The sequence below is a fragment of the Lucilia sericata genome, unplaced genomic scaffold, assembly GCF_015586225.1.
Source record: "Lucilia sericata isolate MDLA Ls3-8-SP2 unplaced genomic scaffold, ASM1558622v1 Contig000665F_arrow, whole genome shotgun sequence".
NCBI lineage: Eukaryota > Metazoa > Arthropoda > Insecta > Diptera > Calliphoridae > Lucilia > Lucilia sericata.
This window is the reverse complement of record NW_023994670.1, coordinates 3,467-21,079: the sequence shown is the minus strand read 5'-3', so window position 1 is coordinate 21,079 and position 17,613 is coordinate 3,467. Positions and strand designations below refer to the sequence as shown.

Here is a 17,613-nt window from a genome sequence, read left to right as displayed (position 1 = left end):
GTCTAGTCTATAGTCTAGTCTATAGTCTAGTCTATAGTCTAGTCTATAGTCTATAGTCTAGTCTATAGTCTAGTCTATAGTCTAGTCTATAGTCTAGTCTATAGTCTAGTCTATAGTCTAGTCTATAGTCTAGTCTATAGTCTATTCTATAGTCTATTCTATAGTCTATTCTATAGTCTAGTCTATAGTCTAGTCTATAGTCTAGTCTATAGTCTAGTCTATAGTCTAGTCTATAGTCTAGTCTATAGTCTAGTCTATAGTCTAGTCTATAGTCTAGTCTATAGTCTAGTCTATAGTCTAGTCTATAGTCTAGTCTATAGTCTAGTCTATAGTCTAGTCTATAGTCTAGTCTATAGTCTAGTCTATAGTCTAGTCTATAGTCTAGTCTATAGTCTAGTCTATAGTCTAGTCTATAGTCTAGTCTATAGTCTAGTCTATAGTCTAGTCTATAGTCTAGTCTATAGTCTAGTCTATAGTCTAGTCTATAGTCTAGTCTATAGTCTAGTCTATAGTCTAGTCTATAGTCTAGTCTATAGTCTAGTCTATAGTCTAGTCTATAGTCTAGTCTATAGTCTAGTCTATAGTCTAGTCTATAGTCTAGTCTATAGTCTAGTCTATAGTCTAGTCTATAGTCTAGTCTATAGTCTAGTCTATAGTCTAGTCTATAGTCTAGTCTATAGTCTAGTCTATAGTCTAGTCTATAGTCTAGTCTATAGTCTAGTCTATAGTCTAGTCTATAGTCTAGTCTATAGTCTAGTCTATAGTCTAGTCTATAGTCTAGTCTATATAGTCTAGTCTATAGTCTAGTCTATAGTCTAGTCTATAGTCTAGTCTATAGTCTAGTCTATAGTCTAGTCTATAGTCTAGTCTATAGTCTAGTCTATAGTCTAGTCTATAGTCTAGTCTATAGTCTAGTCTATAGTCTAGTCTATAGTCTAGTCTATAGTCTAGTCTATAGTCTAGTCTATAGTCTAGTCTATAGTCTAGTCTATAGTCTAGTCTATAGTCTAGTCTATAGTCTAGTCTATAGTCTAGTCTATAGTCTAGTCTATAGTCTAGTCTATAGTCTAGTCTATAGTCTAGTCTATAGTCTAGTCTATAGTCTAGTCTATAGTCTAGTCTATAGTCTAGTCTATAGTCTAGTCTATAGTCTAGTCTATAGTCTAGTCTATAGTCTAGTCTATAGTCTAGTCTATAGTCTAGTCTATAGTCTAGTCTATAGTCTAGTCTATAGTCTAGTCTATAGTCTAGTCTATAGTCTAGTCTATAGTCTAGTCTATAGTCTAGTCTATAGTCTAGTCTATAGTCTAGTCTATAGTCTAGTCTATAGTCTAGTCTATAGTCTAGTCTATAGTCTAGTCTATAGTCTAGTCTATAGTCTAGTCTATAGTCTAGTCTATAGTCTAGTCTATAGTCTAGTCTATAGTCTAGTCTATAGTCTAGTCTATAGTCTAGTCTATAGTCTTAGTCTTATAGTCTAGTCTATAGTCTAGTCTATAGTCTAGTCTATAGTCTAGCTTCGTTAGTCATAGTCTAGTCTATAGTCTAGTCTATAGTCTAGTCTATAGTCTAGTCTATAGTCCTAGTCTATGTCTAAGTCTATAGTCTAGTCTATAGTTAGTCTATAGTCTAGTCTATAGTCTAGTCTATAGTCTAGCTATAGTCTAGTCTATAGTCTAGTCTATAGTCTAGTCTATAGTCTAGTCTATAGTTAGTCTATAGTCTAGTCTATAGTCTAGTCTATAGTCTAGCTAAGTCTAGTCTATAGTCTAGTCTATAGTCTAGTCTATAGTTAGTCTATAGTCTAGTTCTATAGTCTAGTCTATAGTCTAGTCTACGTAGTCTAGTCTATAGTCTAGTCTATAGTCTAGTCTATAGTCTAGTCTATAGTCTAGTCTATTATAGTCTAGTCTATAGTCTAGTCTATAGTCTAGTCTATAGTCGTAGTCTAGTCTATAGTCTAGTCTATAGTCTAGTCTATAGTCTAGTCTATAGTCTAGTCTATAGTCTAGTCTATAATCTAGTCTATAGTCTAGTCTATAGTCTAGTCTATAGTCTAGTCTATAGTCTAGTCTATAGTCTAGTCTATAGTCTAGTCTATAGTCTAGTCTATAGTCTAGTCATTTTAACTCGTTATTTTAAGTGATGACATCGAAAGCAAGTACTAATTGCGCTCTCTTACAATTAAGTACTTAAATAAGTCCTTACAAATAGACGTTGCGGTGTTTTAAGCACATTTATTATCACAATTTCTTATGTGTTTCTCAAATTATTATTAAGTTCCGACTAAACTAAGTTTATTAAATATTAACCTAATTCTTTTCTGAAAATCTTTAAAAAAAACTGCAAAATAATGTTTTTAATGTTTTGCTACAATTTTCAATTTACTAAATTACCTTATATTCTGTTTTTATAGATTAAAATAAAACTTAAATTTTCATTAAGTCTTATTTTTAGCAGAAAAACATAAATAACTTTAATTCTTTTTTTGGGGCATAAAACTTTATTTTTCAGTCGTTTCAGCTTGTACAAGATTAATGAATACGGATTAAACAGCCAAAACATAAGAACAAAATTAAAGATAACAGCAGGAATAAAATTTAAGTATTTATGTTAACAACAACATGTAGAAGATTTTTTTCTTTAATTTATTATTAAAAATCCTTTGCCAAAAACAGAAGAGAAGTTCAAAAAAAAGCTCTGACACAATCGCACATACATAACACGAAGGTGTATTGAAAAATCATTTCAATATATTATTGAAATTACATATATGTATGTATCTGACATCTTTCGGTAATATTTGGAAGTCTAAAATTGTATGGCAAAGCATACTTTATTGGCCTGCCCTCATAAATTGAAAACAAACAAATTGAAGTTAATGAAGATATTGACTGGACAGCTGCTGCTTTAAAGCCAACATCATTTTTCACTAAGAACCTAAATCTTTTTCAAACGGTATTTAATAAAGAGATTCTTACAAATATACAATATATACACACAAACATTAGGATTAGAGAATAACATTTAGTTGAAACCAACAGCGCACACAAATCCTTAGTCAACTCAAATACACACACACAGAGACCTATTCATAGATACACAGATAATGATGAATGAGTGGTAACTTTTAAGAAGCAATAAACCCCTAATTACGTCCACTTTTTAATTGAGAATTTATTTCAATGTTTTCCGTTGGTACTTAACAAGTTTAAAGGGAATCCCACACCCTACGTTACGACAAACTAAGCGACAACAATAATGAACACCCCCCACCCTACTCCAACTGTTGTTCCTTGTCCTTCTAGTGCTCTTTAGTCATTCCTGCTGCTCATGTTACAATTACACTTAATGTCCTTACGGAAACAATAAACGCAGAGGATCACTGCTGGAGTACAAAAACAAAATTTGTTTATGAAATGAAAATCTGGTACTGAGTTGTTGTCTTTTTGGAAAACACATAACGACAACAACAAAAAGTTTAAATATTACGTTACGAAAGTAAACACAAGAACAACACAATGACAACAACATCAAGCTTGAATGAACAATGTATTCAATTGTTTCTTTCCATCTGGGATAGTGAGACGAAAGGGAGCATCATAGCACAATGGAAAAAGACAAAAAAAAATAAATGAAATGAAAAAGTATTAATGAATTTAATTATCCCTGAATAATGCTGCTCCTATCGCCTTTGTTTGTTAGAAAAAATAAATGGATGGAATATACAGTTTAACTAGCCATTTGTTGTTTTAATAAGAACAATTGTTCCTGTAGTTTAAAGGCGGAAAATACTTATATGTATAACCCACCTTTCATTACTATGTACTTTAAACAGTTCTAGATCAGTTCTACTTCAATTCTAGCTCAGTTCAAGTTCAGTTCTAATTCAGTTCTAATTCAGTTCTTGTTCAGTTCTAATTCTGTTCATGTTCAGTTCTACAAAAGTTCTACGATAAACAAATGAATACTGTTCAGTTCTACTTCACTTCAGTTCTAGTTCAGTCCTAGTTCAGTTTTATTTCAGTTCTAGTTCAATTCACTTCAATTACAGCATAAACATTCTTGCTAGCCGTTAAGAAGTAACACCTTATACTTACTTGTTGTTATACCCTACACCACTTTAGTAGGGAGCGTATATTTGGTTTGTGCTGATGTTTGTAACGCACAATAATATTTGTCCTATACCCACCTTAAAGTGTACAAATCATCTCAAAATCATTTTCTGAGTCGATTTAGCTATGTCCGTCCGTCTGTCCGTCCGTCCGTCCATGTAAACCTTGAAATCAGACTACAGGTCGCAATTTTGAAGATAATTCAATGAAATTTGGTACATGATATTCTATTGCCCCGACGAAGCCTATTGAAAATGGTTAAAATCGGTCCATTATTTCACCTGGCCCCATACAACTGTACACCCGAATAGGGCTTGTAAACATTGTAATCAAACTACAGGTCGCAATTTTGAAGATAATTCAATTAAATTTGGCAGATGATCTTCTATTGTAACGAAGCCTATTGAAAATGGTTAACATCGGTCCATTATTTCACCTAGCCCCCATACAACTGAACCCCCGAATAAAGCTTGTAAACCTTGTAATCAAACTACAGGTCGCAATTTTGGAGATAATCTAATGAAATTTGGCACATGATCTTTTATGGTACTGTAGACGAAGCCTATTGAAAATAGTTAATATCGGTCCATTATTTCACCTAGGCCCCATACAACTGAACCCGCTAAATAGGGCTTTTAAGTTCATAATTATGTTTAATATACTCGTATCTCGACAAAAAGCTGCAAAACCAAGTTCTATACTAGCCTTGATGACCCTGATGAACTTTATAATTATAGGTCTTCATTTGACCCTAGCGCATATAAAAAGCCCCCATCAAAATTTTACTTAAATATCCACAGTTTCATTAAACAATATATGGCTTATGTATATCTGAGGCAAGGTACAATTCAACTTAAATGTTTTATTATGAAATCTGAATTACATTTTATTCGTATACAGATGTAGGGTATTATATGGTCGGCCTCGCCCGACTATAACCTCTTACTTGTTTTTAATGGCTAAATTAATGAATTAAAATTGAGCATATCCTTTTGAAGAACAATTATTAATATTCAAAATACAAACAAACAATTATTTAGTTAGTTGTGTGTGTACTATTTACGTAGAAGATGTCGATGTTGAAGTCGTTGCTGTTAAAAGATTATCCCATTTTAATTAGTTGCCAAACCAGTGAAATTCTTAATTGCCAAACTTTAGTATAACCGCCAGTCAGTCACTTATTCATTGGAAAGCCACTTTACAATTTGTTACTCGTTCTTATTCCCTTTAAGAACAAAATTTGCTCTCGTAGTCATACTAACTCACAATTGTCTTTATTTTCATCTTTTGTTCGGTACAATGAAAGGAAAATAAAGTCCTTTCTATGGAGTATGAGTTTAGGTGAATGTTTGTTAGAGTTGGAGCGGTATTCATTTCAATAATTTTGCCCTGACCTCAATTAGGTACATGAAAGTGTATGTGGCTTTAAGTAACCAGCATTTCTAGGATCTATTAAGGGTTATCCCAACATACGAAGAAGTCGATTCGTGTTATAAGTACACATGTACACTTACTTTCAAAGCTTATTTAAGTACACAAACTGCTTACTCTATGGATTACACTGGGATACTAAAGCAACAGTTGAATTCCCGCTAGATTACTCATATTGTAAATTCAAACTGAACCAAATTTTATCTCAATTAAAACCAAACTTTTAAATATAAATCAACAATGAGGTTAGATGTTCTGGGTAAACTAGTTTCTAAAAGGGATATGTAAGGGACATTGACTCACTATGAAACTGCTGGGAATGAATTTGTTCATGGCGTTGTTGACTTTGTTGTAGCGCAATATACTTACAATTTATATTGTGTTAAGTAAGTGAAACGAGAAAATATTTGTAGCATCAATACGAAAGAGCAGTAGTGGTAAGTACATGGTGATGTTGATGTACATACGTGTATGAATTTCTGCTGGTGGGAACAAACTCGGGTGCAAGTAATAAAAAGCGACAGTTCTAGTACAGTTCTAGTTCAGTTCTAGTTCAGTTCTAGTTCAGTTCTAGGTCAGTTCTAGTTCAGTTCTAGTTCAGTTCTAGTTCAGTTCTAGTTCAGTTCTAGTTCATTTCTAGTTCAGTTCTAGTTCAGTTCTAGTTCAGTTCTAGTTCAGTTCTAGTTCAGTTCTAGTTCAGTTCTAGTTCAGTTCTAGTTCAGTTCTAGTTCAGTTCTAGTTCAGTTCTAGTTCAGTTCTAGTTCAGTTCTAGTTCAGTTCTAGTTCAGTTCTAGTTCAGTTCTAGTTCAGTTCTAGTTCAGTTCTAGTTCAGTTCTAGTTCAGTTCTAGTTCAGTTCTAGTTCAGTTCTAGTTCAGTTCTAGTTCAGTTCTAGTTCAGTTCTAGTTCAGTTCTAGTTCAGTTCTAGTTCAGTTCTAGTTCAGTTCTAGTTCAGTTCTAGTTCAGTTCTAGTTCAGTTCTAGTTCAGTTCTAGTTCAGTTCTAGTTCAGTTCTAGTTCAGTTCTAGTTCAGTTCTAGTTCAGTTCTAGTTCCGTTCTAGTTCAGTTCTAGTTCAGTTCTAGTTCTTCTAGTTCAGTTCTAGTTCAGTTCTAGTTCAGTTCTAGTTCAGTTCTAGTTCAGTTCTAGTTCAGTTCTAGTTCAGTTCTAGTTCAGTTCTAGTTCTTCTAGTTCAGTTCTAGTTCAGTTCTAGTTCAGTTCTAGTTCAGTTCTAGTTCAGTTCTAGTTCAGTTCTAGTTCAGTTCTAGTTCAGTTCTAGTTCAGTTCTAGTTCAGTTCTAGTTCAGTTCTAGTTCAGTTCTAGTTCAGTTCTAGTTCAGTTCTAGTTCAGTTCTAGTTCAGTTCTAGTTCAGTTCTAGTTCAGTTCTAGTTCAGTTCTAGTTCAGTTCTAGTTCAGTTCTAGTTCAGTTCTAGTTCAGTTCTAGTTCAGCAGTTCTAGTTCAGTTCTAGTTCAGTTCTAGTTTCAGTTCAGTTCTAGTTCGTTTCTAGTTCAGTTCTAGTTCAGTTCTAGTTCAGTTCTAGTTCAGTTCTAGTTCAGTTCTAGTTCAGTTCTAGTTCAGTTCTAGTTCAGTTCTAGTTCAGTTTCTAGTTCAGTTCTAGTTCAGTTCTAGTTCAGTTCTAGTTCAGTTCTAGTTCAGTTCTAGTTCAGTTCTAGTTCAGTTCTAGTTCAGTTCTAGTTCAGTTTCTAGTTCAGTTCTAGTTCAGTTCTAGTTCAGTTCTAGTTCAGTTCTAGTTCAGTTCTAGTTCAGTTCTAGTTCAGTTCTAGTTCAGTTCTAGTTCAGTTCTAGTTCAGTTCTAGTTCAGTTCTAGTTCAGTTCTAGTTCAGCTAGTTCAGTTCTAGTTCTTCTAGTTCTAGTTCAGTTCTAGTTCAGTTCTAGTTCAGTTCTAGTTCAGTTCTAGTTCAGTTCTAGTTCAGTTCTAGTTCAGTTCTAGTTCAGTTCTAGTTCAGTTCTAGTTCAGTTCTAGTTCAGTTCTAGTTCAGTTCTAGTTCAGTTCTAGTTCAGTTTCTAGTTCAGTTCCAGTTCAGTTCTAGTTCAGTTCTAGTTCAGTTCTAGTTCAGTTCTAGTTCAGTTCTAGTTCAGTTCTAGTTCAGTTCTAGTTCAGTTCTAGTTCAGTTCTAGTTCAGTTCTAGTTCAGTTCTAGTTCAGTTCTAGTTCAGTTCTAGTTCAGTTCTAGTTCAGTTCTAGTTCAGTTCTAGTTCAGTTCTAGTTCAGTTCTAGTTCAGTTCTAGTTCAGTTCTAGTTCAGTTCTAGTTCAGTTCTAGTTCAGTTCTAGTTGAGTTCTAGTTCCGTTCTAGTTCAGTTCTAGTTCAGTTCTAGTTCCGTTCTAGTTCAGTTCAGTTCAGTTCTAGTTCAGTTCTAGTTCGGTTTCTCCCAAAATTTATTTTAATTGATTCTCACGTGCCTTAGTTTGGTCAACCATAAATTAAAGTACGGTCTCGCAGCTTACGCCAATGTCAGGCTAAATGGCTGGCAGTCAAACTGCTGGTTTTGAACGACAATAAGAAATACCGCATTTCCTTATTTAAACTAAAAATGTAGCTTCATTTCCGTTTAAACATTTATGCAACGTTCTACTTTAGTACTGCTAACTGCTGCTGCTATACGTACATTTAAACTAAAAACCCAAATTATGTTTTTTTTTTTTCTTTACAAATATTTCTACTTCGAATATACCCACTTTCCTTATGGCTGGCTGTTCGATGACTGTTCCTACATCCTTCCGCTGTTCAACAACAAATAAAACAACGAAAATATCTACAACAATAGTTCACCACTTATGTCGTCCATTTGTGTTAAATTGATGACTTTACCCTGGATGTGGCTGTTCATGAAAAATCCCTACGAGGGCGCACAATGTGCCATACGTTTGGCAACGGATCCACAATTGAAACAAGTAACCGGCGAATATTTCAAGTAAGTTTTTCATTCAACTCTCCCGTCCCCTTCCAAAATGTTTTTGATTTATTAATTTTCATTTTCTTTACAACTTTCTATTTGTTCTTAATTCTTTGGCTCTGTGTATTCATGGAGTTAGACAAAGAGTCAGTGAACGAATGGTTGGTTGGCTTCAATAACTTTTATAATGCCACCACATACTTCTTCATAAATCTTTAAATGTATGAGTGAAAGTATTTGTACTTAATCTAACACTTATACAATCATGCATACAAGTTGGCTAAAAAGTTTTTGCCGAAAACCCCATATTTCATAATTTTCTCTTTATTTCTTTGTCCAGAATAAACCCCCTTTTTTGTTTTTCCAAAAGATATTTTTTATTAAACTTTTGTTTATTTTTTCTATTTATTTTTGCTCTTCAAGTGATTGCGAAATTGCTGCTACCATAGGTTTAGCCCAAGACAAGGAATTGGCCAAGAAATTATACATGCAAACCATAGAAGTCCTGAAAAAAGTTACAAAATTGGAAATTGATAAAGCAGCAATAGAAGAGGATGATGGCCACACCACAGATACTCAAGATGACGAGGTAGAGGCTTTACAAGCGGAAATTGCCATTAAAAACAAATTACAATAGATCTACTAATAGTATGAGGCGTGGTGTTGAATGACTGTCAATCAGTTTTGATTTGTTAGCATTTGTTTTATATAAAAACATTGAATTTAATTAAAATAATCATCTTAGAAGAATATAAATACATATAAACAGTGTTTTCTTCTTGCTGTTCTAATCATTTTATCTTAACAATAAATAATTCATAGAACATCTACTGTTATAATGTGAAGTGTTTTTAATTAGAGGAATACTTATTTATTTATTAAGTTTATAATAGCAGTCGTGAAAATTACACGAAAATTTAATTTTTAATCATGAACCTTATGGGTAATAGAAAAATTTGGACCAGGGAGTTAAAAATAATTGTCTTTGCACCAATGGATAAAATAAGACTAGACTACAGACTAGACTATAGATTAGACTATAGACTAGACTATAGACTAGACTATAGACTAGACTTTAGACTAGACTATAGACTAGACCATAGACTACACTATAGACTAGACTATGACTATACTAGACTAGACTAGACTATAGACTAGACTATAGACTATACTATAGACTAGACTAACTATAGACTAGACTATAGACTAGACTATAGACTAGACTATAGACTAGATAGACTATAGACTAGACTATAGACTAGACTATAGACTAGACTAGACTAGACTATAGACTAGACTATAGACTAGACTATAGACTAGACTATAGACTAGACTATAGACTAGACTATAGACTAGACTATAGACTAGACTATAGACTAGACTATAGACTAGACTATAGACTAGACTATAGACTAGACTATAGACTAGACTATAGACTAGACTATAGACTAGACTATAGACTAGACTATAGACTAGACTAGACTATAGACTAGACTATAGACTAGAACTATAGACTAGAACTATAGACTAGACTAATAGACTAGACTATACTAGACGACTAGACTACTATAGACTAGACTATAGACTGACATAGACTAGACTATATAGACTAGAGACTAGACTATAGACGAGAACTATAGACTAGACTATAGACTAGACTATAGACTAGACTATAGACTAGACTATAGACTAGACTATAGACTAGACTATAGACTAGACTATAGACTAGACTAAGAGACTAGACTATAGACTAGACTATAGACTAACGATGACTAGAACTAATAGACTAGCTATAGATAAACATAGACTGACTATAGACTTAGACTATAGACTACTATAGACTAGACTATATACTAGACTATAGACTAGACTATAGACTAGACGATAGACTAGACTATAGACTAGACATAGACTAGACTTAGGACTAGACTATCGACTAGAACTATAGACTAGACCGATAGACTAGACTATGAACTAGACTATAGACTAAGACTATAGACTAGACTATAGACTAGAACTATAGACTAGAACTATAGACTAGATAGACTAGACTATAGACTAGACTATAGACTAGACTATAGACTAGACTATAGACTAGACTATCGACTAGACTATAGACTAGACTATAGACTAGACTATAGACTAGACTATAGACTAGACTATAGACTAGACTATAGCCTAGACTATAGACTAGACTATAGACTAGACTATAGACTAGACTATAGACTGACATAGGACTAGACTATAGACTAGACTATAGACTAGACTATAGACTAGACTATAGACTAGACTATAGACTAGACTATAGACTAGACTATAGACTAGACTATAGACTAGACTATAGACTAGACTATAGACTAGACTATAGACTAGACTATAGACTAGACTATAGACTAGACTATAGACTAGACTATAGACTAGACTATAGACTAGACTATAGACTAGACTATAGACTAGACTATAGACTAGACTATAGACTAGACTATAGACTAGACTATAGACTAGACTATAGACTAGACTATAGACTAGACTATAGACTAGACTATAGACTAGACTATTAGACTAGACTAAGACTAGACTATAGACTAGACTATAGACTAGACTAGGACTATAGACTAGACTATAGACTAGACTATAGACTATAGACTATAGACTAGACTATAGACTAGACTATAGACTAGACTATAGACTAGACTATAGACTAGACTAGACTAGACTATAGACTAGACTATATAGACTAGACTATAGACTAGACTATAGACTAGACTAACTAGACTATAGACTAGACTATAGACTAGACATAGACTAGACTATAGACTAGTACTATAGACTAGACTATAGACTAAGACTAGACTATAGACTAGACTATAGACTAGACTATAGACTAGACTATAGACTAGACTATAGACTAGACTATAGACTAGACTATAGACTAGACTATAGACTAGAGACTATAGACTAGACTATAGACTAGACTATAGACTAGACTATAGACTAGACTATAGACTAGACTATAGACTAGACTATAGACTAGACTATAGACTAGACTATACTACTAGACTATAGACTAGACCTATAGACTAGACTATAGACTAGACTATATAGACTAGAGACTATACTAGACTAGACTATACTATAGACTAGACTAGACTAGACTAAATTTTTAGAAAGCATACAATATATTCGTTGTTACTGTCGTAAATGTTTAAAAACCATGTAAGTATATCATTGTAAGAGGTTTTATTGGAAAATAAGTTATATGTTTTTTTTTTTTTGGAGATTTTATGCTTTTTCATGTTACAATCTGTTGATTGGTTCTATGATGACGATGATGATGGAGATGTTGTTGCTGTTGATGTTGATTTTTGCCATAAAATGCACATTGAACATTGAGTCAATTACATAGAAGTACTTTCTTTTTTCCTGTCTTTAGTCTTATTTCATTTTATTACATTTTTTTTTTTTTTTGTTTTGCTACTGTCATGTGTGTATTGAGAGTGTATTCTAGACTTCATTTCAACCTGCATTTATACGATTTGAAAAACAAAAAGCTCAATGATCTGATAATCTTATTGCGTAAGTTAGTTGAATCGCATAATATGCTTATGACACAATCAAACATTCGGTAGATTTTCTCTACAGCAATAGCAACAACTAGACAAAGTAGACTATTGAAAATGTTAAAATAATTCCCAGTAAACGCATAATAAAACAGCATTGTTTTATCATTTAGAAGCTAAGCCCAATAGATCTTGAAATATTTTATGGCACTTCATTCTATTTCGCTAAAACTCGTAACTATTTTACAGTTGTTTTGTTAAATTAAGTTGGACTTTTAATTTCCTTCTTTATCGATTGTAAAAAAATACCATACATAAACTTTTATTATGACATATTTCTCTTAGAAAAAAATAAACTCACTCAACCCAGCTGTTCTTGTATTTTTCGATATTTTTCGTTTATTTTAATTTCTTTATTTTAGAAAATTTTTGATAATTTTCTTTTTATATAAAATTTTCCATTAATTTTCTTCTTTTAAACAAAAATTTTGATAAATTGCCTTTCTATAGAAAATTTTTGATAAATTTTCTTTCTATAGCAAATTCTCAATAAAATATTCTTTTTATAAAAAATTCTTGACAAATTTCCCTTTTTGTAGCAAATTTTGTAAAAATGTCTTAATTTTTAAAAAAATTAGAAAAATTTTTCTTTTTTTTAGAAAATTTTCTATAAATATTTGTTTTTTATATAAAATTTCACTTTTTTAAAATTGTTTATAAATACTGCCGGTAAACATTTACCGACACATATTTATATGTATATCGCTAAAAAAATGTGTGTGTGTTTTTTTTTTTGCATCCAATTCCACTAAAAATGGAAACGGAAACGAAACACATAAAAATTCATCCACTTACTGTTGTTTTTACGATTATTTTCTTCTTCTATTTTTTTATATTTCTACACGTTACGCTGGTTACTGGTCTTTTATGAACTTCTGTTAAATCCTCATGTTTATATTTCGTGTATGTGTGCTTATGCACTAACATACAAAAACACATGCTCACCTACACATACATACACAATGACATATGGAAATATAAAGCGAGTATTTAACAGTGAAAGATTTAAGTAAAATAATCGGAAAATAGGTCGAGTAGAAATTGCAGTTTTACCTTCAAGTTTATTTCTTTTCCTTTATGATTTTTTTATATTGTTCTTAATTTAACCTCCCACTCACATGGAACTAAAAAAAAAAGTTTCCTGTTTTGTAAATCGTTGCTTTTTTTCTAAAAATGTTTATGCCGCAGTACAGTGGAGTGGATAATAATAATACACAAAGATAAGTTTACATCGGGAACTGGCATATTTTGTCAGACTGTAACAAACATGAATAAACACGTTTCTTTTCTAATATGAACCACTGTGACTGATTGTCCGAATGTTTCAGTATGAGAGTTTTTTTATTATATTTTCTATTTCGTGTGCTTTTCATTTTAACGTTATTATTTGAAAATTAAAAGCTTTAAAAGCTTTTATTACTTATAAAATTTACTCCAAGCTATACAATCTCCAGATAATTATCTGAAAACAGTCATTGAAGAGCTTTTTGTATTATTTTTGCATTAGACTGGTGTACATTTTTTCCATTTCTCTCTAACGAGAATTTTCTACAAAAAGGAAAATTTATCGAAACATTTTCTAAAAAAAGAAACTAAATTTAACGATATTTTCTATAAAAAAGCAAACTTATCGAAAATTTTCTATAAACAAGAAAACTTACATTTTCTATAAAAAAGAAAACTTGTGAATTTATCGAAAATTTGCTATAAAAAGAAAATCTATCTAAAATTCGCTAGAAATAAAAAAAAATTATCGAAAAAAACGATATAAAAAGAGAATTTATCGAAAATTCTCTACAAAAACGTTATCAAATTTTTCGAAAATTTTCTATCAAATCAAAATTTATCGAAAATTTTCTATAAAATGGAAAATTTATCGAAAATTGTCTATAAAAAGAAAATTTATCGAAAATGTTTTATAAAAAGAACATTTATCTAAAATGTTCTATAAAAAGAAAATTTATCGAAAATGTTCTATAAAAAGAAAATTTATCGAAAATGTTCTATAAAAAGAAAATTTATCGAAAATGTTCTTTAACAAGAAAATTTATCGAAAATGTTCTATATAGAAGAAAATTTATCTAAAATTTTCTATATAGAAGAAAATTTATCTAAAATTTTCTATATAGAAGAAAATTTATCTAAAATTTTCTATATAGAAGAAAATTTATCTAAAATTTTCTATATAGAAGAAAATTTATCGAAAATTTTCTATATAGAAGAAAATTTATCGAAAATTTTCTATATAGAAGAAAATTTACCGAAAATTTTTTATAAAAGATAATTTATCGAAAATTGTCTATAAAAAGATAATTTATCGAAAATTTTCTATAAAAAGAAATTTATCGAAAATTTTCTATAAAAAGAAATTTATCAAAAATTTTCTATAAAAAGAAATTTATCAAAAATATTCTATAAAAGGAAAATTTATCAAAAATATTCTATAAAAAGAAAATTTATCGAAAATTTTCTAAAAAAAAGAAAATTTATCGAAAATTTTCTATAAAATGAAAATTTATCGAAAATTTTCTATAAAAAGAAAATTTATCGAAAATTTTCTATAAAAAGAAAAGAAAATGTAAAGAAAATTTCCTACAAATAAAGATAATTTAATTCTATAAAATGAAAATTTATCGAAAATTTTCTATAAAAAGAAAAGAAAATGTAAAGAAAATTTCCTACAAATAAAGATAATTTATCGAAAATTTTCTATAAAAATTAAAACTTATCAAAAAAATTTTTTTAAAAAAGAAAATTCATCGAAAAGAAGAACCTGAGGGAACTTTATTTATTATAGGTATCGAACAGAACTCCATGGCTTGTCTTGCCAAGAATAAAGGTAGGGCTTACTTCGTTTCTAAAGCTGTCATATTGAAAATTGGAAAGGAGTCGATTGGAAGGACTGTTACGGCAAGCCTCGAAAATGGCACTAAAAAACCTAAGACCTTAGCATCAGTAGCCATTACTAATAAAGTTGAGTCAAATCCTAAAAGAGAGGAAGTTACCACTAACTCGCCAAAATTTTTCTATAAAAAGAAAATTTATCGAAAATTTTCTATAAAAAGAAAATTTATCGAAAATTTTCTATAAAAAGAAAATTTATCGAAAATTTTCTATAAAAAGAAAATTTATCGAAAATTTTCTATAAAAAGAAAATTTATCGAAAATTTTCTATAAAAAGAAAATTTATCGAAAATTTTCTATAAAAAGAAAATTTATCGAAAATTTTCTATAAAAAGAAAATTTATCGAAAATTTTCTATAAAAAGAAAATTTATCGAAAATTTTCTATTAAAAGAAAATTTATCGAATATTTTCTATAAAAAGAAAAGTTATCGAATATTTTCTATAAAAAGAAAAGTTATCGAATATTTTCTATAAAAAGAAAAGTTATCGAAAATTTTCTATAATAAGAAAATTTATCGAAAATTTTCTATAAAAAGAAAAGAAAATGTAAAGAAAATTTCCTACAAATAAAGATAATTTATCGAAAATTTTCTATACAAATTAAAACTTATCAAAAAATTTTTTTAAAAAAGAAATTTATCGAAAAGAAGAACCTGAGGGAACTTTATTTATTATAGGTATCGAACAGAACTCCATGGCTTGTCTTGCCAAGAATAAAGGTAGGGCTTACTTCGTTTCTAAAGCTGTCATGTTGAAAATTGGAAAGGTGTCGATTGGAAGGACTGTTACGGCAAGCCTCGAAAATGGCACTAAAAAACCTAAGACCTTAGCATCAGTAGCCATTACTAATAAAGTTGAGTCAAATCCTAAAAGAGAGGAAGTTACCACTAACTCGCCAAAAGAAAGTGCAGCTGCCCTTTCCAAAATAGGGAAGGCGCTGATGGAAAGGGATGTCAAAACCGACAAGAACACTAAAACTCCTAAGACGGTACCCTAAGCATCATTAGCAAGTACTGGTAATGGTTAGGAGTCAAATCCTAAAAGCGAGGGACGAAATCACTCACACGCCAGAAGGCAGAAGAGCAATGCTTTCCAAAATTGGGAAGGAGTCGATTAAAATTTTTTATAAAAAAAATTTTTGAAAAATTTCCTATAAAAAGAAAATCTGTTGAAAATATTCCATACATTTGGTCTAATTCTAACAGCAAACACTGTAGTATAACTTAGCCCTCTCAACAAAAAACGTTAAAATTTAAAAACAATTACGCATTGCCAACAAGGATTTCCGTAAAAAGCTAACAGGATGTTATTTAATAAGCTTTTAAGAGTAAGTATTTAAGTTTCTCAAACAAGTTCTGCAAATTTAAGAGTTTGAAAAATTGATAAGAAAACAAAAAATCACAAAGAGCACACTCAGACACTTAGAACTTTGAAAATATAGCGAATAGAGAGTGATGATGGTGGGATTTATTTTCTTATGGAACAAATTACGGTATTTTTTATATTTTTTTCACGTTATAGTCTCATATAGCTCTAAGCTTCAAATCAGTATTGCGGTAAACGGGAAATTGAGCAAACGTTTGTTTCAAATACGGTAGTAATTGTCACGTTCTTATAGAAAAAAGGCCAACAAACAAAAAACCGCAAATTCTGGTCTTAAAATTAAAGCAAAAAAAAAGTTTTCTTTCTTTTGGCAAAACAAGTGAAACTGAAAACAAGGAAAAAGTGTATATATGCAGAGTTATGACATGAAAAAAAATATCGGTGGTAGTTGTTAAATATCTAGTATAAATGTGTACTATACAACAGCAACAAAAAGAAAAAAACACCAGGAAAAATCATTTGCAATAAATTGTTACAAAAAAGAAAGTGAGTTCGAGTGCTGGAGGCAGATTATTAAATTTATGTACAAAACACAAAAAATAATGAAATGAATTTTAAATGCTAAATTGATTAAATTAAATTAAAATAATATTTAGATTATTTATTTAGATTAAAATTTTATTAAAACCCAGAGAATCTAAAACGAAAACAAACAAATTTGTTGATAAAGTGTAAATTGTTTTAAAACTATTTTTTTTTTTTTGTTTTTCATTAAATTGGGAAACAAATATTTTTAGCCTAACAACAACAAATTACGAACAAATCGAAAATAAACCACGTGAATTGTGATAATGATGATGCGAAATAATGATGTGATTAAACTGAGACTTTAAAAGAAAGAAAAGAAAGAAATTGCTTGTAAATAGTTTTTAAAAGAAAATTGTATTGAAATGGGATTTAATTGATTCAAAGAATTTTTTATAGTATGACTTAGAAATGTAATTTTAAGTGTAAATACTTAAATATTTGGAAAATTAGTTCAGAGAAATATAAAAATTTTAAAAAGTCTATTATACGAAGGTAGTATTAAAAGGTTTTTTTTTTTGCGTAAAATTAAGTAAATATCAAAATTTTGTGATTGTTTACCTATCGGGTTAAAATTACAGATATTGACATTAATCCATATAAAGCATATTTATACCCTACACCACCACAGTGGGGAGGGTATTATACGTTTGTGCTGATGTTTGTAACGCTGATGTTGATTAAGCCATGTCCGTCCGTCCAAGATTTGAAGATATTTTGC

The 17,613-nt window shown here is 30.5% G+C and overlaps 1 protein-coding gene across 1 annotated transcript in view; it reads left to right on the top strand.

Moving 5' to 3' along the window:
• The window catches only part of LOC119607157 (retinol dehydrogenase 13), a 48,769-nt gene extending 39,570 nt beyond the window's left edge, over positions 1-9,199 (top strand). The window contains exons 4-5 of the mRNA XM_037960959.1: positions 8,330-8,476; positions 8,882-9,199. Coding sequence (XP_037816887.1) covers positions 8,330-8,476; positions 8,882-9,095 — 361 coding nt within the window. The 3' untranslated portion in view covers positions 9,096-9,199. The remainder of the gene's footprint in view (positions 1-8,329; positions 8,477-8,881) is intronic.
• The last annotated feature ends 8,414 nt before the right edge of the window (positions 9,200-17,613 follow it).